This window comes from Cyprinodon variegatus, unplaced genomic scaffold (assembly GCF_000732505.1).
Source record: "Cyprinodon variegatus isolate N-32 unplaced genomic scaffold, C_variegatus-1.0 Scaffold456, whole genome shotgun sequence".
Lineage (NCBI taxonomy): Eukaryota > Metazoa > Chordata > Actinopteri > Cyprinodontiformes > Cyprinodontidae > Cyprinodon > Cyprinodon variegatus.
Genome location: NW_015150909.1, coordinates 313,918 through 335,547, shown reverse-complemented (window position 1 = coordinate 335,547; position 21,630 = coordinate 313,918). Strand labels below are relative to the sequence as shown.

The window sequence follows — 21,630 nt, the reverse complement described above, 5'->3', positions numbered from 1 at the left end:
TGGAATCCTAATTAGGGTTGTTGCCTCTGTTTAAGGTTGTTTACTAGTTGAGTTGGGGATAATCGACTGGGTGGAGAAGTTCAGTTCATTTCTGAATGTGTTTACATAAATGTGTGTTTGGCTTGTTATCTTTGTGATTCAGTCCCAGAGCTGCCTGTTCATGTCTAACTAACTTTAGAGCTGCCTGACATGGGCTCCCTCCCCCCCTTCCCTCATGTTTGACCAATTGCCAGCAGCTGTTGCTCATTTGACAATAGGCCCGCCCATCCAGAGCAGAGGCTGGTACTGAGGTTCTTAGCTCTCCGTTAGAAGAAGACGTCTCCACTGTAAGAGAAAAGGCGATCTGCTGCTGGTGAGAAAATGTTTGTTTTCTTCCTGTGTTTCGATGTGAAAAGATTTCTTTGTTTCAGAAACGAGGCGACAGAGCTTCCTGTTCCACAGTGCTCAGCCTGAGTCAGGCTTTGTCATAGTTTGGTACTTTAACTCTGCTGTTTTTTTGGGGGGGAGTTTTTTTGTTTTTTTCTCACTCCAACAGTGCTAGTAAAGTTTTATTTTGATTTCTTGAGCATTTTGTCTCCGTCTTCTTTTGTTTTGTTCTCAAGGAAGCTGAGTTTGCTGTTCTGATTATCACCAAATCCCTCCTAACACATTCCTTCCACTCCCCCCTCCATTCTTCTGGTGAGGCATTTATCAAGGACTTTCTGGTAGATCCCTCCAGCTCTCCTTTTGACACCTCCAAACCCACTTAGCAGCACACGAGTGTCTCTCAAAGATAACATTTCTGGTTTCCTGCTGTTGCCTCGACACAGCAGCTGACGACAGCTAGAGTGGAGCTCTTTTATTATTAATCAGAAGAGCTACAGTTTAGTTAAGAGTTCAATCTGCTCACCTTTCCATGAGCAAATGTTTCTTTAAAATTGATTCTTTGATGTTCTGTTGCTGCTGAGAGAAAGTTTCCCCACTGCCGAGTCTTTTCCCCTTTAACTCTGTTATTTATCTCTGTCTCTGTGGTCGTCATTGGAGAAGTCGAGGTCATATTGTGGAAGGAGATCCTCACCATCACTTTACATCTGCTGGCCTGACCAGGAAAAACCCTCCCTATGCTCCTGCAGGCTACATGCAGGGCCCGGCCAGCACTCGCAGCCTGTTGCCCAGAGACTGCATCCTAAAAGGCATGGCCCTGAAGAGGCAACTGCTGGTGGCTGTGGGGGCCGCCGTCTGCCTCCTGTTAGTCTACATGCTGTCTAACACAATGCAGATTCCCTTCCCTTATCCCCGTGGTAGACCCAACGGTTTTGGGGAACATGGGGGAATCAGGTGAGTGCTCACTGATCACACAACGTAATGCCTGTTCAGTCACAAAATCTGAACCCAGCAGATATGATGGAAATAAATGAAGGGGTGAGGGGAAGACTCAAAATGATACAGGGGTAAAGTATTTTGTCTTTTGGAAGTGCATGAGGGTGGCTCAGCCAATGGACTCTTGAGTTCAAAGCCACTAATTGTCTGGAACTCTTGTCTGAAATGATCAGGAAATTTTATTGTAATGTGAGGACATTTAGCTGATCCTCACAAGTTATTCTGCTGACTGTTTGGTTTCACTCATCTCTATTTATTCGCTGGATTGCTGAAAGCCTGAAAAGTGAACTTGCTGGCCGCAATATTGGTTCTCCCCACGCCCGCAGAGACGCGCCATAAAAAGGCCTACGTGTGTAGCATTTGGCTGCAAAAACAAGCAGTTTGCTGGCTGTGGGAAGACGTTTCACAGGTAACTTCAGTCAGTGGATGTACTAACCAAGGAAACCTTATTTACACCAATATAGTATGTAGCGTAACATTAGTCTTGCAATCTCGGACTGACTCGATTGACTGAATTAGCCACCGACATTGTGTCTAACGTTAGAAAATGGAAAGTAATTCACTGTGAAATGTCCGTGTGGTAATTCTATATTAAGTGGAAGACACTGCTATGAGAAATACAAACATTACAAAATCGACAATGTCATCATTACATGTATATTACATGTACAACATCAATTTAGCACTTTTGGCATATCTATATTATTGTGCTCCATTAACATATTAATTTTGCTGTAATGGATTTGTATAATGTTACATAATTTATAGACTTCATAATGACTATGCAATGTGATGTGGCTTTTTTAAATTTTTTTTATTATAAGTTAAGGAATCTACTTATGCTATGAAACACCAAGTGTCTGTCAAAGTGATGAATTTATCTTTCTTTTAAAAGTCTTAAGTCCCCCTGAAAATGAGAACATCGTTGTTGTTCGATGCTGTTGCACACATATTGTTTACATTGCGAGAGGTCTAACTAGGGAGTACCAATATGGCGGACGGTGGCTTCACTCCACCCCCTACTACCAACGGGCTATCACCAATCCAGTGAATACATAGAGATCATTATTTGGTTTTGTACAGTCATTCCTAACTTCCCACTTCCTTGCTGCATCACACTAGGAAAGAATGAATGATTAGCAGGCTTTTGCAGCACTTGATTAAGGGGATTAATGGGCAGTTTGTTGAACATATTACATAGGAAGCTAGGTTGGTCATGACGGGATATAAAAGCCAAAATTAGTTGTATTGCCTGGACCTTTGAACTGCTGTGGAGTGGCTGTGTTATCAAGTTGCTGTTCAGAAATGGCAGACATCAGCTTGCCTTAATCAGAGATTAATCTGTCAATCAGAGACAGGCCTTCTACATAACTGCATTCATCTTTTTTATTTTGCCGTTTTCTCAATGTCAGTCCTTGGAAGATCTCTGCCTGAATGAATGCATACATTTTTTTTTTTTTATCGTGCTGCTGATGGATACAATTTCTAGAGAGGTATCAGCCATGTTTCTTCCTCTCATAATTTAATGTTTCTTGCCTCAGTCATTTAATCATTACTATCACCTCTGGTTTGTCTGAAAATGCATTGTGTTCTAAAGTGGCCTGGACTTCTTATGTTCAGTTTCATATTTGGACATAAACTGCCACTTCTTAAAGCGCTACTAAAGGACTCTCTGTTTGGTCAGTTTGGAGTTTGGCTCCCCCAGTGGATACAGGCTGTATAGTTTTACCTGAAGGAAGACTTCATTTCCCATGAGGACTAGCGTGGTAAAGACTATAGCATGGTATAGTCCTGATGACCCTGTCGTTTGTGGTTGGATAGAACTAGATTTCTTTCCAGTGGCTGTTTGAAAGATGAACGGCGATGAGGTAATGAATCTAACTGTGGCAAAACAATGTCATATGATGATATTGAAAATAAACGTTTAGTTTGTACAGCAACCAATGTCCTGACAAGTTTAGAGTCTTGAAACAAATATGTTTAATAACTTCACAGTAAGCACACGTATAGATCCCAGCAGGAAGGTGGTACATTGCCTGCGTTGCCATCAACCCTGCAAAATTTGCAGCAATATACAGTCTCTCAGGGAAACTTTGTTGCATTGACTTCCGTCTTTATAACGGAAGCGGGGGGCGTATGCCGTAAAGCAGTCTGCTTTTTTTTTTTATGTTTATGGGGCAAGGTTGATGCCGCCACCCTCAAAGTTTCTTGGTGCCAGGGAAAGCGATACAGACCCCTCAGGCCATGATGGAGGTGTCATTCAATTATTTGTAAATTGATGCATAATCAACAAATGTGTTTTAAAAAACAAAACTAGTTAAAGTTCAAAAGTTAGTGCTGGTTGAGTTGACCTTTTTCCGTTCAGGTTTTTGGATTTTGCAAGAAGGAAATGGGATCAAAATGTTAAAGATGCTGAATTAAGTGTTTTCCTCTTTGGCCCTTATGGAAAAATTAAGCTGTCGTTGAGTTTTGTTTTGCTCAGAGTGGAAGGGACAAACTCTGAGATCACCTGCATCATGAAGGGTTTCTATAACTAGCTTTTAGCGTGGACCCCCCACCCCATGTTGGATCATTGTGGCTCCAACAAAGGAACCATACAGCACTCTGCTACACTAATGAAAAAAAAATCCCCTGGAGTTAGAGGACAGCAGGTCGTTTCCCGCACAGGGACATGAAATGTAAGCTTTGTTCTGATGGGCTCTAAAAGCAGGCGGGTCCTGAACAGATGCATTAAGAACAGCTGAGGGGAACTGGAGCTCTGGCATGTTTTCAAGGTTTCATCAAAAATGGTAGAGGATTGTGCCTAAGGAGCATTCTGTTCTTTTACCAAGGAAAAAAAAAAAAGTTTTATAGTCTCTGCTACAGCTGGACCCTACGTTTACCGAAATGTTAACAGGTTAATTTGAGAAAACTTAGATATTCTGTTTTTGCTGAATTCATAGTTCAACGCTGTAGCAATTTCTGTAGAATAAACTGGCTTTACCATCAGCTGTGTGAACGCACCATTTGACACATTAGGTTTAAAAATATATATATTGCATGTCCTTTTGACGAGGATCTTGATAAAGAATGATTGGCATTAATTCACAAAGAATTAATGATTACCTCATATTCAGAAAATTAAAAATTATATTTATGAGCACTGCTCTTTCACCTCGCAGTCCATCACATACATCAACCTTATCCATCCTCACATTTGCAACCTTACAGACTTATTTAACAGAACTTTATCAGTACGAGAACATTGGTGTGTGTGTGTAAAAATGGCATTAAAGAAAATAAACTGCATGGTCAAACGGCAACAGTCCCATAGACTGGCTTCAGGCTGTGCAGTTTATCATTGATAACGGCTGCCTCTAAAACGGCTTTATTTACTTAATTTATCGTTTTTATCTACTTTATTCACAATTTACCTATTAAAAAATCAAACTACGGTTTAAAGCTTTACTTTGAATGAAGTATACTCTTCAGTCACACGGAATCAATGTGATAAAAAAAAAAACAAAAAAAAAAAACAACTCAGTTGACTGAGATTTCTTTTTCGTTTAAAAAAAAAACAAAAAAACACACAGAATTTTACAAACGATACATGAACTACTGGAATTTTCAGATTACACAAATTGATCAATTCAATGGGGAAAAGGGAACTACTTGAGGCTTAGGATTAGCATTCATTCAGTAATACCACCTTACTGTGAGCCTAGTGGGAGGTAGCGGGTACAATCTGAAGCCACCCTATGGGACTGATGGCCTCTAATAACAACCATTTAATGGGACGATAACATCAGAAGCAGCTGCAAACGGCCACTTGGTTTGATTCTGTCTTCCATTACACATTGAATATCAAGGAACCCATTAGACGATAAAGTCCTACCTGTTAGAGCAATGTTTTTAGACCTCATCTTGACCTGTTGACAGCTGATATATGTGTATATGGACCCATCATTCAAGACCTGTTCCTGGAGGTTCTGTAGCATAATCATATCTGCTAAATCAGTTGTACTGAGACTGTTAATGTCCTACAAATCACACTAGAATGAACTAAAACAGGGAGCCACGGTAAGACTCTTAAAAGTGAAGTGAGCTTGTTTTCTGGTCCTCTGCAGTGTTATTACAGCTAAGCCCTTAATCTAGCTTTAATGTATATTGCATCCTCTTTGAAAGAACTCAAGGCATGACTCTATTCTTCACAGTAGAAGAGTGCAGGTTAGACTAGGATTGATTAACCTTTATGCAAAGATATGTAAACTGATCCAAAGTTGCTGCCACTCTTCCACCATGTCCATGCAAAGGAGTCAGGAAGTCAGAAGCAGTTTAGGATTATTTGCATCTCATAGGCCCAGTCCACACGAAGACGAACCCTGGCCTAAACGCACAAATTTTTCACCAAACCAGCCTCTCATCCACACGAAGCCGGCGTTTCGGGGGTCTGTAAACGATCTTTTTTTTATTCAGCCTTCAGAGTGGGAAGATTTCGAAACGCCGTTTTCGCGTTTCCATCTTTACGCTCTAACCGCATATTTTTTTTTTTACACGCATGCGTCATAGCGTCGCCTCTAAACACGCATGCGCGACACAGTATCACAACAACAATGGCGCCGTTGCTGCTAATGCTACTCACCCTGCTGTCGGGCTTACAACAGAATCTTCTTATTCTGGAATATCTCCAGGAAGAACAGAGCAATATCGACGACATAGTTCAGCACCTGAATTTGACTGAACCACGAAAATGGACCCGCAGGGCAACCATGTATAAATATTAGTGCGCATGCCCAACATTTCGTCGCTTATTTTTGCTTTGGCACCACAGCGCCACTTACAGGCCTGGCATACATTTTGCAGCGTTTTCATGCATTCGTGTGGACGCTCACATTTATTTTACGTCTCCGTCTTTACGGCAAACGTTTTTGGAAAATATCAGCGTTTCGTGTTCGTTTTGACTTCGTGTGGACGGGGCCATAGTTTCAATTGAAGAGTTCATTGTTTCACTTTGACTGCCAAGAGGCAGAATGCCAGCAGTGAAGCTGTCCTGTAGTTATCATGGTGAACGTTTGAACTTTAATGAAGAAATGACAGATGACCGATTATTAGTAGTTCTTTGTAGTTGCCAGCAGCTTATGTACCATCATGAAACTACCTGACATCAATGAAATGGAACTGCAACATGCTTTTAATGAACTTCACAGCACATCTGTGACCAGAGGCCTGTACCACAAAGCAGAATCACAAGGTTTGAGAGGCAACTTCAGCCTTAATCCTGACTTTCCAGTACCACAAAGCTGGGTTAATTCTTAGTGAACCTAGTCACCGTAGTAACGTACTCTGAACCTGCTTGCTATAAGGATTGATCTGAATCCTAGAAAATGCCCCACCCAGCAGAAAATCAGCCTTTCGGACGACATTCCTGTTCATTGAAGACCCAATTTAATTTGTAGCGCAAAAATAACTTCAATAAATCGTCTGTTCTTGAAAAATTAAGAAATTTATTTTTTTCCCTTTTGACTCATTTTTTTTTTTAAATACCAGCCTTTTACTATATTTGTTTTCTCTCCTGTATAATGTCCTTATACACCACTGACATTCACTTTCTTGTATAATTGATTAATTGAATCTTAAGGAACCTTTGGCTATTTGATTATTAATTGATTCATTGAAAAAGATCAACAGATTAATCAATTTGCAAAATAATTATAAGTTGCAGCCCTAATTTTATGGCAACATTCCAAACGCATTTCTTCCATAATACAGCACTGAAGGGCCAGATGCTTCACCTTGAGGCTGCCCTGCATCATTATATCTGCGTTTCCTATAGTCATGTTTCTATTATACAAGCATGTTTTTAATAGTAAAGGATTAAATGTAACACAACCTTTTTATCATCCTATATTGCTTACTGTCTGACTGTTTTAATAGCTCCTTATGTCTATTTTAAAGCATAACACTAAGAATGAGCCTAACTTTATTTAAATATAAAATCACTTAACAATTATAAAAGACAATATAACACTATCTTATCTGTAATGTAAAAGTATCCAAAATAAACGGGAAGATTCAAGCATTTTTAGCAGACATTAATGTTTGTACTGATTTACTTATGCACTGTGTGGAAATCTAGAAAAATAGAAATAGAGTTCCTCTGTTTGTGTTTATCTTATTTCTAGAAGTAGAAGTAAATTAAATGGCACTATTTTTACCTATGTGGAAAACAAAAATAGCAGATCTACATGTTGATAAACATGTTCCCATCAAATTATTGGTAGGGACTTATAGGTCGGTCCAAAATTTTTGTAGGGACATGTCCCTATGCAAAGCTACGCCCATGCTCATGATTGTGGTTGGTCTGCTAACGTGAAACTGCTCCTTTAGACGTGCGAGTTCACAGATTCATTTTAGTATGGATCTTTGAATATCCCTCCAATGTTTGGCATCTTCTGCATGGCCCGTTTCAAACTACAAACAGGACTTCAATGGTTCTGATAGACTGAGGGGTTTAGAGGCAATATGAAGCCACTCAGTGACATGTGAACAAAAAAGGAAAAAATCGACACCTTTGTCAGACAGAGACAGATCTTTTAAAGCTTTGGCGCCTCGCCTCTGGAATGAGCTACCTTTTACCATTCTTTCTCTTGTTTGTATAGACACTTTTAAGAAACAACTAAAGACCCACTTTTTTAAACTTGTTTTTTTAGTTTAATTCTGTGTTTACTGTTTTTGTATGTTTTAATTTCTAGAAACCTTTTTATAAATCTGTGCAGCACTTTGTGATCCTGGTCTGTGAAAAGTGCCATAGAAATAAAGTTTACTTACTTACTTACTTGTCCATTTATACAGTAGCAAAACATGGTGTAAAGCAATTTGGTTTTCTTGGAATTGTTTAAGCACCATAAATGAACCAGCTGTTTACCATAGAACCAGCTGACATCTGTAGAAAACGAGGATCATTTACATGTATTTTTAGGGTGTGTCAAGTTCCTTTAGGAACCAACGCACAGATAATAACATGTGGTTTAATCTTCCACAGCACCTCTAACGCCTCTCCACCCAAATGGAGCAACCTCAGCCAGCCAAATCCCACCATCGCCGTACGGCATGCAGCTTTAAAGATTAACCCAGTCACCAAACCACCAAAACCAGCTCAAAACCAAAGCAGTGATGCCTTAAAGCCCAGTTCAAGGTCTAAAGGTGAAGACCAAGCCAAGAAAAGCCCCGTGGCTCTGCCTGGGAATCTAATCAAACCACGGGGCCCCACAGAGCCACCCTACATTGGAGATTCCTATATGTCTGAGAACATCCCTCCACAAACGGTGAGTTGGCTCAGGATTTAATATTTATCAGAAAGATTTGGCTTTTAACGATATCCTTTTTATCCTTTATTTGCAAAGGTATTTAAATAAAGAGGGAGGATATGTCAATGTTCAAAGTCACAGGCTGGTCTCCCTCCCCCTCCTTTCCTTGGCTCCTCACACCTGCATCAAATGTCAACCAACAGTTAATGTTTTACAGACCTGCTTCTCACTAAAACTGTTAATAATCAGCTTCTCACTCAAGGGAAATTTGTATCTTGTTTTAAAATACATTTTCTGCATCATTTTGTGCAAAAATTCTAAGAAAACAGTTCCTCCCTTTGAGGGTTTATAAACTTCCTCCCTTGATCGTTTCTCGATATAAAATGTGTAGATAACCAGGAACTCTTGGATATATTGGGCAGTGGAGTTACAGACGTGTTGAAATTAACAGAATTTAGTAGTTTACTGATTTAATAATAATGGAAGATGTCCTCCAGTGACGTATAGTCTGGTCTCAAGCTCTCATTCACAGTCTCTTTGTAAGTTTGAACTGGTTTAAACTAGAAGAAAAGTGTTTTGGGAGAATCAATTTTAACTATTGACAAACTGCGTATGTTTACAGTGATGGAAAAACTGCTTGGAGAGCAATCTTTAGGTTGAGAACTTTGTAGCTTGTAAATGTCACATGTTCTGTCTTGTCAGGATCTTTATCTTCTTCTTTATGTCCTGCTGTGTGTGGTCATGGTGTGGCTACAAGTACTTTGTTCAACTGGTTTGTGCTTCAGGCTGTTTGTTAAAGATTAAGTCCTCTCTGTTCTTTGTGCACCTTGGAAATGCATCATCAAAGCTACGGTCATTGTCTTGTTATCAAGAAAGTTAGGAATCTGTATAAACATTAACCAAACTTTTAATATTTATTACAGTCATGCCTAAGACTTACAGTTTAAGACGTCCTCAGATCAGAGGAAATGTTATTGGGTGTTTGGGAAAGTCTGAGAAGCGATGGGTTTGTTCCTGAGGGCTAAAGACATCCTAAAATGTCCACCATACGCATTTAACATGTACTCTGTACATGTTCCAGGCTTTAACAAATCGGGAAATAAAATATTTTAGATGGGTAGTAAAATTAGACAAAAAAAGAGAACCTAAATGGTGCAAAAAATCTTGTTTCTATAAGATTTAATTAAAGGTAGGTGTCTGGATCTGTATATTAACGACCAGCTGAGAGAGACATGCCTAGATAATCTCTGAAACAAACCCAACATGAACTCATTAATGTTTATTTAGTTTTGACTTCTTCCTTTTCACACTTTTTAATGTGACTAAATTCTCCAAAGACCCACTTTCATTACAGCATTTTCCTGTTTCCTTCCTCAGGAAGCAAAGTGTGAAGTTCAACCTCCTTGTGCTTTTTTCTTTTTAAATTTTAGTTTTCTCCCCACAAAGGTTTTAGTTGATGGGAGCTTCTTGCAAATAAAACAAACTTTAATCTTCAGTCTTAGGAACTGTGTTCATAAATTATATGCAAAGCTCAATGCATGAAACGATCAAATCAGATTGTCTATTGCTGACATCTTTAAACCCACTGAGAGCAGATTTGTTTTATTTCAAAGGGAATTCAGCCATTTTGAACCTTTATACTAAATAAACCAGAAAAGCAATAATATTGGCTCTTTTTGTAAATTTCATTTTTAAGTCAGTTCTTGTCGGAACTACTTTTGTTCCTCTTAAACAGCAGTTGTAGCTGATTGGGGGTGGGATAGATGTTATCTGATCTGAGTGACAGAGGCTCCTTTCTAACCTGTGTACCTTTCTCTCTCTCCTGGTTACGTTATTGTCAGAGCCATATAATTAGCAGCAGCAATGCACATGGGAATATCCTGCCGTGTTCAGGTTTCTACTGGGGATGTTTGAACTGCTGACTGATGAAAAACGCAGTGACTCCAGTTGTAGAGTTTTTGCACATATTGTTGCTACACAGCTGTTCTCTGCTCCTCACAGGACTGCCCAGATGGAATCCGAAGTCGAATAAAGAAGTCAGAGTTCGGAGGGCTGTTCCTGGAGCATATTCCCGTCCTGCAATGGGCCCAGCACGCGACTCAGGAACAGCACCAGCGTCTGAAACAGTATCCAGGAACACACGGTTGGGGAGGCATTGACTACGACAGTGAGCTCCAATTTTTCCTCATAATCTTGCTGTTTTTTGACCCGTGGCAAATTTTTAAAGTTTTCTTGTGGTTGATAGTTTACAACAGGGTGAACCAGCTCTCCAGACAGAAACATTTTTGAAGGCATAGTTCGTCAGAGCAGAACAGGTTTGACTCAAAGTTCATTTTAAAATGTCTAAAATCGGCTTCAAAGGGTTGAGAAGATGCCATACATTTAGTTTCTTTTGTTACACATGAAATTTCGAACATTGAGTTATCAGTGAAAGGTCAAATCACCTGCTTGACAAGTTCTGACTTGAGGGTTGGGATCAGGGGATGCTTTAATGTCCTTAAAATCTTCAGAGGATATTGAGCTTGACAGATGTTCACCACTAAGACTTTCTTTAGAACGCTCTTCTATGCTTAGAACATTGCCACTGATTGCTTTAGATCAGATGTGGATCCTTGGAAAGAAGTTTCATCTCTCTTCAAACAAAATTTGTATTGCATCAAAAAAAACCGGAACAAATGTTTTTAACCATTGAGACCATGTAAAGGGAGTTAATTGGATTTTATATTTGATTTATATTCTTGTAGTGTAGGCAAGAGTGGACAGAAAACGTATTGCAATATATTTTCAGTTGAGATGATATTCTGATATAATTATAAACTGTATAAAGAAAATCTGCCAAGGAAGCCCACAACAGATTCCTGAATGTTATTATTCTGAATTTGGGAAAGTCCTCCAATTTAACAATCGGGAGAGGATTTATTATACAGGCAAAGGAGGCAACCTCTAGGGGCCCTGAACCAGCAAGTGACCCCACCTGTGAGGGAGCGGCCTGCTGGTTGTTGACTCCTCTAACAGCACTCTTAGGATATTGATGCATGTTTAAAATAAGGACTTGGCATCAAAACAATAACAAATTGGGACTCGTGAAACAATCAACGTCTGTGCCCCCCTTTCCATAATAGAATGGACCAAGCCTTGCCATTGAATAAAACATCCAGTGATGCAGTTTGCTTCCATGGCTCTGCTTCATCTCCTTTCTGATCTCCAAAGTTAAAAAGTGAAGGAAATGTTTGTTAGATACATTAAGCCCAATTTTTATATCAAAAACTTAGTTTTGCTGTATTTCATGTAATCTTCAGCCTCTCCACATTAACCTGAAAATTAATAAACAAAAAGCAAGACAGGAAAAATGTTTTTTTTTTCCCCATACGCTGCAGTGCAACTGTGGAACTACGATCACACAGAGACGGACTGGCAGTTTGTCTGATGTTTAAGGGGCAGAACAGCTGTTTATTTTTTTTCTCCTGTAATAGACAGGCCACCATCCCTGGAATAAATAAAAAAAATAACACAGCAGCTGGGAGCTCTGATTTCAGAGCAGCTGCGTTGACATCCGCAGAGTTGGAGAAGCCAGTGCGACTTCACGAGGAACAGAAAGAACTAGAGCAACACAGACCAAAGATGTCGGTTAAACATCAATATCCAGACCAGAAATAAAAGTTACAGCCAATTGTCTATTAAAGCAGCCTGACGTGAAGTGGTTTGCTCTACTGAGCATCACTGCGGTCATAATGAGGAACAGAAAGTAGATGAACGGTACCTGAGCTTAAAGCTTGGTTGTGATGGTAAATGGGAGAAATCCTGCCTGGGAGCTTTTAGCTGGATATCCATCAATGTATAAATAAAATATGCCCCTTAATTAGTCAAAATCAAACCATTTATTCTTGATGTACACATTAAAGGTCCTTTAAATCATCACGTGGCTGCAAGTCTATTTCTACATGCAGACAAACTGAGTGTTGCTCAATAAACTAGGGGAATATAAAGAATCTACTGGTGCCATATTTTCACTACCAATTCACCCACTAATTCAGCTCTGAGTTGTTTAGGGTGCAGTATTAAAAAGAAATAAGTAGCCTAATGGCAATTAAATCAGCTGCTTCATTTGTTTACAGTTTAATTCTGAGTACCGGTATGTCTAATTTGTAAAATGATAAACTAAAGAAAGATCCAGTTTTACTAGAAGTAAAACATAAATACTATTTTCTGTATATAGTTCCTAATAGCTGAAATCTAAATACTGATAAAAGAATAACATAAAGATAGATGATTCCAGAAATGTCGAGGTTGAGGCTTTATATTATGCTTAATCCCTAAAAGTCACAGTCTTTTTCTCCATGGCAATATTTAATGGATGCTGCAGACAAAGACTGCTTTGTTTCACAGCAACAAGCATATTCAAGAAAGGAGGATAATATTTGTATATCATCAGCATTAATCAAATTTTTGAAATCTCTCATGAATATATTAATCATATCTTTTTGGAAACTTACCGTTTGAGAAAGATTTAAGATTAAATCAGTTTCTGAGGTTGATCAGAACTTCACATAAAAGTTCTTCTAAATTAAATAATAAAGCTTGATTATCTTTAGTGAAATGCTTTTTTTCTCATCTTTTAGCCACTTTAAAGAAATGAAAGATTTCATTTTAAAGTAAAATCTTGTGTACAACTTATTTAATATCAACTAACATTTACCTGCAGTCATGCTTTCACTGAGAACACACCAGCTGTTTCACTACTGATCAAAGCAAGAGCTTGAAATAAGGGAGGAGGGCAGCACACATGACACCTTGCAGCTGAATAATAAAAACACAAATGGGTGCCATTTATGGAAATCAATGCAAACCAATGCTATCAAAGCTGTTAGTTAAACAAACAACCTCTAATATTCAAACCCAATCTTTGCATTTTCCGACGGGATCAGTGGAGTTCAGTGTTTGACGTTACCTTGCTGTCCTGCAAAAAGGTAAACCTCTGCCATAGTCAAGTCTATTCCAGCCTCTAAAACATTTTTATCTAATGGATGCAGGTAGCTTTTAATGATCAGTTGACATTTTGAATTTTCATTTAAGGGAATCAGAGTAAAGCAGAAAATTCAAAAGACATGTCTTTTGAAGCTGATTAACAAAACAACTTCACAATCATGTAATTCCTGGTGTTTATCCATTACGTCCTGCTAAAATGCATTTGATCAAAACATAAGTTTGAGCCGTGGGATTACATCTGCAGGGCTCTAAACCATAAAGATTATCCTTACTTTCAAATATTTCCTTCAGTTTCCACAGTGTGATACCTTGATTAAAACATTTTACAACATCTGCGGCAAACTTTCACTCCAAACAAAACAGTTGTGTATCAGAATTAAGTTAATCTCATCAAATTAATCCAATCCAATTTTATTAAGCACTTAAAAACAACCAGTGTACAAAATGCTTTACAAAAAATAGATAAATAAATAAAACAGTGCGGATAACAAAACAAAATGGCTAAAACGTGGGTAAAAATATTCACTTATTTTTAAAATTAACTCTCTCATATCTAGTCAGAGCAGAGGTCAGTCTAGTTATTCTGCTGGAATAAAACATGAAACCAAATAATTTTATAAATTAAGAAACAATTTTTTTTATTTATTTTTTTTTAGATTAAGCCATAAATATCTGAATTATTTTTTTTCCTAAATCATTTCAGATAAATTCTGCTTTTTTTTCTCTTCAGCTCTGAAGGACACTCTGTCTGTGCTAAACTCGTCTGCAAACTGGAGGATGCTGGATGACTGGGAAACCCGGAAAAATACCTCAGAGTGCAGCCGCTGTGCTGTGGTGGGAAACGGTGGGATATTAAAGGATTCGAAGAAAGGGAAGGAGATCGACGGCCATCATTATGTCTTCAGGTAACCCCTGGGCTTATAAACCCAGCTGAGACGGTTTGACTCGTTTTTTCTTTAATCAAAGTTGGTTGTTGCTTAAGGAATAAAAAAAAAAATTAAAGTGAGTCATAAATAATAGGTGATAACTGATCAAAGAATGTAATTCTGGTGTGAAAGATGTGACATGACTAAGCATGGAGATCTGTTAATATTTTGGGTGGACTTAAAGTTTGAAGTTCCCCCAGCTGCCTGTGATGTTCTAAGAAAGCTCCAAACCCCGTTCCAAATAAATCTGCCTTTTATTGCGACATACTGATATTTTCTTTTTCCTGCCTCTGCTTATTTTTGGACTTCTGTGGTTCTCCAGAACAAACGGAGCGGTCATTAAAGGCTTCGAGGAGGATGTGGGGTCCCGGACCACCCACTACACCTTCTCCACAAACACACTAATGAACTCCATGAGGAGCTATGCTGGTGCCGGCTACTATGGACCCCCTGTGTCCCAGGTGAGGACCCATTTGAAGCGTCTCTCCTCTTAGTCTTGTGCTCACTTAACGCCCTGCTGCTCTATCACAGGAAACGCGTTATGTTTTCCTGCCTGATCATGACCGGGACTACCTGCTGATGAAGGCAGCGGCCACGCACATACTGGTGGAGAAGGGACATGACAAAGGCAACGAGTGAGTAACGTTTCCCAGATGAAGCCTAACTGATCTGAATGTTGGGTTTGAGCTGCTTCATTGATTTTAAGGTTGGCAGGGATCTCATTGGCTTAAAAAAAGAACCAATTTGTTGCTTTGTATTTAAACCTGTTCTTAGTTTCAGTTAATGACTGGTCTGTTTGCAGAATGCCAGATTTAAAACTTGACAGTCAATAAAGATAAAAACTGTTGTTTTATCTTTATTGACTTGTATAATATGGTTTAATAGAGGAATAATTTGAGCTTATGCCCTGGTTGTTTTATCCCCACTGTGATAATAATAATAACAACACGTCTGTTAAACTTTGATTTGTAGCTGACGTGACGCCTTCATGATTAAATGCGCTTAAAAATTTATTCCCTTTTAGTTCCACTAGATCACATTTAAATGGATCTGATATTTTACAGTGTTATAAAGTTAAGTAAATCTGAAGTCCTAAAATGTACAACCATTGTGTCGATTTTACTGTTTGTTAAAAATTAGCTAAAGCCAACATGATGAAACTGGAGAAATAAGCGTCCCCTATGGTAACGATGATTCTCAGTAGATTTGTCAGACTCTCTCTCTCACATTATCCTCCTTGCTTCTCATTTGCTTGATTGTTTAACCCCAGATTTGGGTTGTTGTAGAACCTAAGATTTTTTTTGTTAATAAATGCAAAACTGTAGTAATAAACAAGGGTTTTCTTTAAAATGGTTAAAGCTTCAAATTTCTTAGCAGCCTTCCACAGAATGAAAGGAGCTTCCCCCAATGACAATCACTTTCAGTTTGTATAAGAGATGAATTTCTCAGTTTGCAAGTACATGGTTTTTCTGTACACAATTGCTGACCCTACAGAAGACCAGCTATTTTTTTATGGTTATAAGGTGAAACTCTGAATTATAAAGGTCTTGCAGTGTTCTGGCTGCAGTATGGATTTGAAAAGGCTGACATGGCTTCCTGAAGCCTGTTTTCCCGTTTTTATTTGACTCTTGGTTTTTATCAGTTGAACTGAACCTCCTGTCACCTTCAGCTGAAGTGAGTCATAGAAGCACATTTAATGATTGTCAGGAAAAAAGGCACCGAAATCAGTTTTGTGTTCATATAGAGCTACCAGTAATGTGTGTGGATATAGAGCAAAGTTTAAACTCCTTAAGGGACACGTTATTTGCGGTTAATGTGAGGGCTGAGATAGTTTTCTGATGAGTAAATTCATGTCAGACAATCTCCAACATGCTGAAAAAAAGATTTTTCCTCCTTGCTTTTGGATAACGTTATTTTCTTTTATGGTTGAGTTGAATTTTTATACCTGGGTGCAGCGATCATTTTAAATCTTGCTGTGGTTCTGTCCATGGTGCTGAGGGTCGGTCATGCAGAGCTCTTTTTGTGAAGCTCTAAATCAGGGGTCTTCAACGTTTTCAAAGCCAAGGACCCCCAAACTGATTGCGAGATGGAGCGGGGACCCCCTAATTATATATATATTGTATGAAATTGTGTTATATCAAACTGGTCCTATAGTCACTCTATTACATATGGAGTCATGTAACGAAAGTAATTTCTCCCTGGGATTATTAAAGTATTTCGGAATCTGATTCCTGGTTGATGGGACAGGTGTTGTGGATGAAACGGTGCCCAGGTTTGAAAGGGCTCCTGTGGGTTGCTGAATGTGTGCATTGATGACTCAAAGACATCTTCTGCTTTCATTTATCTGTTTACTACAGTGTGTTGAATTCATGTTAATGTGTATTTAAAGACATTTTAATTAGTGCAAAAAATTGCAGGAGGGAATATAAAAAAAAGTAATGAACCAAGACTTTCGCGACCCCCATGCAGTACCTCCGCGGACCCCCTAGGGGTCGCGGACCCCCTGTTGAAGACCTCTGCTCTAAATCATTGCACCTTACACCACAGCATACAAAATAAAGGTTTACGTACTTAAAGTTATCATCAAAGTGGGCATGAGGAAATGTTTTAATGTTTTATGAGATGAAGATGCACTCTGAAAGGCATCAAACCACTTGTCTTGTTTTGGTTCAGCACAGAAATACTGTAAACGGCAGTGTGTAATGATCCAGCTTTAACTGGACAGCCATCAACGTATCCCAAAGCTGTCATGTCTGCTTTTTTTTTTTTAAGATGAACAATTCGTTTTTTTTTTGTTTGTTTTTTTTACAGCCCAACAAAGTACTTTGGAAAGGATGTCTCTGCAGCAAAGCTGAAGATGTACCACCCAGATTTTATTCGTTACCTTAGAAACCGGTAAGTGCCCTCCAAACCTGGTGCTTTAAGTGAAAATGAGATGGATGAAAAACATGCAAGACCTAATCAAGCTCCTGATTACTTTAAATCCCACTGAAGTGTGTGAATATCGACAGCCAGAGCTGATTGGGGAAACAAATGAAACTAATTTCTGCAACTCATGACTGATTGCAATTTCCTGTTTCAGATTCCTTCGATCAAACATTCTGAACACCAAATATAAGAGTATCTACCGACCATCGACGGGGGCTGCCATGCTTTTGGCTGCACTGCACTCCTGTGACCAGGTAGGAGTCAGGAACATTGTTTTCAACTACAAAACTGTTTCCCATGTTACATCATTTTATTAGTATTTCATCTAATCTCAGCTGAGTTTCTTTGTTTTTCCCAAAACTTAAGTTTACTTGCACTAACATTATTTTCTTTTCAAGCCACCCTCAAACTAAAGAAAAATAATTCAACTTCTATAAGTAAAAGTATGGTGAAAAAAAAAAACACTTTACTCTTGCATTTGGCAAAAGGAAATAATTTATTATTCGAATTGCCTTCAATGGTAGGAATATAGTCTGATGCTGTGACGTGAGAGAGGCATATGTGTTTGCATACATTGTGTAAATGTTTGTTTTGAGCTATGAAGTGACTGCACAGCAATGGGTTTCTTGTTAATTTTTAAGCTTGTGTTGACATTCTCTAGCTCTCTGACTTTCTCTATTTGTGTGAAAGATTCTATGTCTATAAGATTTCACGCTTTATCATGAACCCTTCCTCAACCCTTCAGCAGCAGGAAATGGAGGTCAAGACAAACGATTAAAAGCCTGCATTTTTATTGTTCCTGCCTGCAGTTAAATTGTGACTTTTTGTTCTTTCTGAAGGTGAGTGCGTACGGCTTCATGACGCCAGACTACGCAAACTACTCTGACCACTACTATGATAAAACATATCACAAGGTGGGCTTCTTCGTCAACCATGACATGCGTATGGAGATGAATGTGTGGCAGCGGCTACACAAGGAGGGTCTCATAAAGTTGTACATGCGGCAGGAAAAACCACTGAAGTAATTTCATGGCTCCTGGAGAGACGGACAAAATATAAAGTTTTGTTTCGATGAAGAAATGTTTTTTTTTTTTTTCCTTCCAAGCAACAGCTGGTTTAGTTGTTCCTGGAAGAGGATGAGTTCCCCCTCATTTGCTAGACTTTTTCTAAATCATGTTGGGCTTTTTTTTTTTTTTTTTCTTCTTCTAAAAACACTCCAGGAAAGGATGCTACAACATTTTGTCTACTTTAAAAATATATAATAATAATAATGATGATATTAATAATATTAATGATAATGATGATAATGATGGCCGCCTTTGGATTTCTGAGTCTTTAGAAAAATCCACTGGAAAAGCTCCTGAAGCTTAAACTCCTTGAACTGCTGCTTATACCTTACTGACCTCAGAATTCAGCATCCAAAAGTATTGATTATTCAAGTACTAAAAAGATTAATATTTCAAATTATTACACAAAAATAATTATAGTGAGACATATTCTATTTCAGTTTTAAGACTGATTTCCAATTTTTTTAAAGGATTGAGCTTCTGTTATTTCTCAGCCAGTTGCGAATCTGGACAACGGCTTTAGCCTTCCTATAAATAATGATTTCCATAAGCCAAATCGATATTGCACTGTAAATGAGCTCAGTAATAGCAAACCTTTTTGATGTTTACATTTTTAAACTGTCTTGGAAGGTATTTAGCTCCATTCCGTTTAGCCTTCCTGTTATCTACTTAAAACGTTGCTCTCTTGTGCATCCTGCATGATCTGTTGCCCGGTCTTTAAATCTAAAAGAAAGCTGCATAAATAGTTTCTCACATTTGCTCTTCATCTAACTCGATATAAAACAAAAAGATAACCGATACAAATAAATCCTGAGTCCTGCTGCAAAGCATTAGCATTTTCTTGTACTTTTTGGTAACCCAGCAGGGCTTAGCATAGAGTTTACGACTCTCAGCTTTTGAGCTTCCAGTCAAGAATCAAGTTAGCTACATCACCGTCTGACTTGTCATCGCAACTCTAATTATGCGTTTTAGCATAAAAAAACCACTTAAGATGTTATCGCCTTGTATTGCTAACAGCTTTGCCAGCGCCTTAGCTAATGAGGTGCCTCTTAGGAAGTTTCATCCTGCTTTTTTAACTTCATGGTTTCATCAAAGTCTAAAAACCTCTGAGTGCAATGCTTAAAAAATAAATGAATAGCGTGCTAATATTACCAGAAAACTCAGATTGCATTGTTTTCTTTCTACAAACTGCTTGGGATAAAAGTGCTTGGTTCAGCTTTAGTTCTCCTTGCCGAGTGTTCGTTTGGCATATTCTGTTATTTTCGGTGGCAGGTTATGGTTTAATTTAAGTTTATTTGAGAGAAGCCCATGAATAACACTTTTGCGCAATGACTTATCCAAAAAACATATCATTAGATATTAATGAACAATTTACCAATGCAATGTTAATTATTTTAAGCATTGCAGAAACAAATTACTTTAAGAATATGGGGATTTGTAGTCAGTTGGATCAAATACGAGTGTCTTTAGTAGGGATTTCCAATGATGAGAGGCCAAAATTAAAACTAATCCAAGAATAACAGTTTTTATTTCCAAGATATTGACCTCTGAGCACTTGAACTGACTGCGCTATTTTCATTAAGGGAACCTGAGGTCCTTTTCCACGATTCCAAAGATCAGTTTATAGCCAAAGAGAGGACTTTGATCCAGCACAAAACTTGTTGAAGTTTCTGAAACGTTTGGGGGAAAGCATGTAACATTCCTTGAAATGCAGCAATCATGTGCGACAGTAATGGATGCAATTCTTTGAAGCCTAATTGTGTAGTTTTGGTTATTGGAAATATTTATTTCCAGGTATTTGGAAAAAAAACAAAAAAAACAGGAGTACATGGAAAGCAGCAGTTTTTCCTCAGCCTACAGGTACAAAGACCATCAAGCTGTCTGATGATCCACTTTTGGAGCAATAAATCACCAAAAACTTCTATAAAACCATTAAGTTTTATATGGTGTGTTAACATGAATGAGGAGGGTTTTTTTTTTTTTTTCCTGTTAGACTTTTTGTGGAAGACCTCTAACTGTGACTGTAAATCTTACTCTAACCATGTAAATTGAAATGGATTTATATATTTGACTTGATTTTTAAACCTATTTTTCTAAGATGCCACTTTGCAACTTTCTGTGCCTTTAATGTGAACCAGCATTTTGTTTTCTTGAGGCAATCTTTGGACGTTTCTACATCCTGAAAACCCAGCTATTGACTTTTAGACATTTTTCTAAAGCGGCAAGAACTGATTCATCTAATGGGAATTGTTTACATGTATACTCTGTTTGACATCTGTCAAGGGTAAAACGTCCAAACGGATGAGTCATCCTAAATTACAAATGGCTTAATTTTTCAGTCAAACTGTTAGACTGGAAGGTGTATCAGGGAGTTTTTCTTCAAACAAACTAGTTTTCTAAACCATTTACTTTTCTACATGGTGTAGAAGCATAAAGGGACCTTTTCAGTGCAATTTATTTTAATCGTACATTAAAATCAAAAAGTAAATGGTTGTGGGTTATGACTGTTTTGATGAATCTTGTATATTTTTCCCTATTTCATAGGTGGCGTTTTTCTTACTGTATATGGATGGAAAACTGTAAACTATTTAAGTTGTCAATAAAAATAAAAGCAAGCAAGCTGACTGTTTTTCTTCAAATTTGGGTGAATCCTGGAGTTTGTCCCCAGATGTAAAATGCACCTGTGAAGTACCCCTGATTAAGATAAGTCTCATTCCTCTAATCTACATTACAGAGATTAATACTCCCATGGCACAAGAAGTCAGTTTGAAGATCTTTTCAACAAAAGATGAGAAGAGTGCATTGGTTTCAGTTTTGTGGTCAGTGGAGTGTTGAGGCTGTAGATAAATGAGGCTTTTTATTGAGCCATGATCTCCAGGGCCTCTCCACTGGTGCATCAGGTTTCATCTTTCCTGCTGTGAGGCAGGGAGGAGGACATGAAGCCAGATGTGTTTGGTGCCTTGTGGTCGGGGAGGGTCTGAGGCCATGAGTCAGACTTTACAACTCTGTAATTGCAACCTCATGCTGACTGAGAGACAAGGCCATTTGGGGCTTTTACACAAACCTTTTGGAGCTGCA

The 21,630-nt window shown here is 38.3% G+C and overlaps 1 protein-coding gene across 2 annotated transcripts; it reads left to right on the top strand.

The window, feature by feature from the left end:
• The first annotated feature begins 144 nt into the window (after positions 1 to 144).
• LOC107093984 (alpha-N-acetylgalactosaminide alpha-2,6-sialyltransferase 2-like) lies at positions 145 to 20,354 on the top strand. Of its 2 annotated transcripts, none has more exons than XM_015389371.1 (10): positions 145 to 352; positions 1,024 to 1,317; positions 8,381 to 8,663; positions 10,647 to 10,812; positions 14,362 to 14,536; positions 14,880 to 15,018; positions 15,089 to 15,192; positions 17,369 to 17,452; positions 17,640 to 17,739; positions 18,325 to 20,354. In XM_015389371.1, the coding sequence occupies exons 2-10, from the start codon at positions 1,118 to 1,120 to the stop codon at positions 18,508 to 18,510; spliced, it is 1,437 nt and encodes a 478-aa protein (XP_015244857.1). In that variant the 5' UTR covers positions 145 to 352; positions 1,024 to 1,117; the 3' UTR covers positions 18,511 to 20,354. The 2 variants fall into 2 exon arrangements, with proteins under 2 accessions (XP_015244857.1, XP_015244855.1); XM_015389369.1 differs by having other exon boundaries at positions 223 to 352; positions 1,027 to 1,317.
• The last annotated feature ends 1,276 nt before the right edge of the window (positions 20,355 to 21,630 follow it).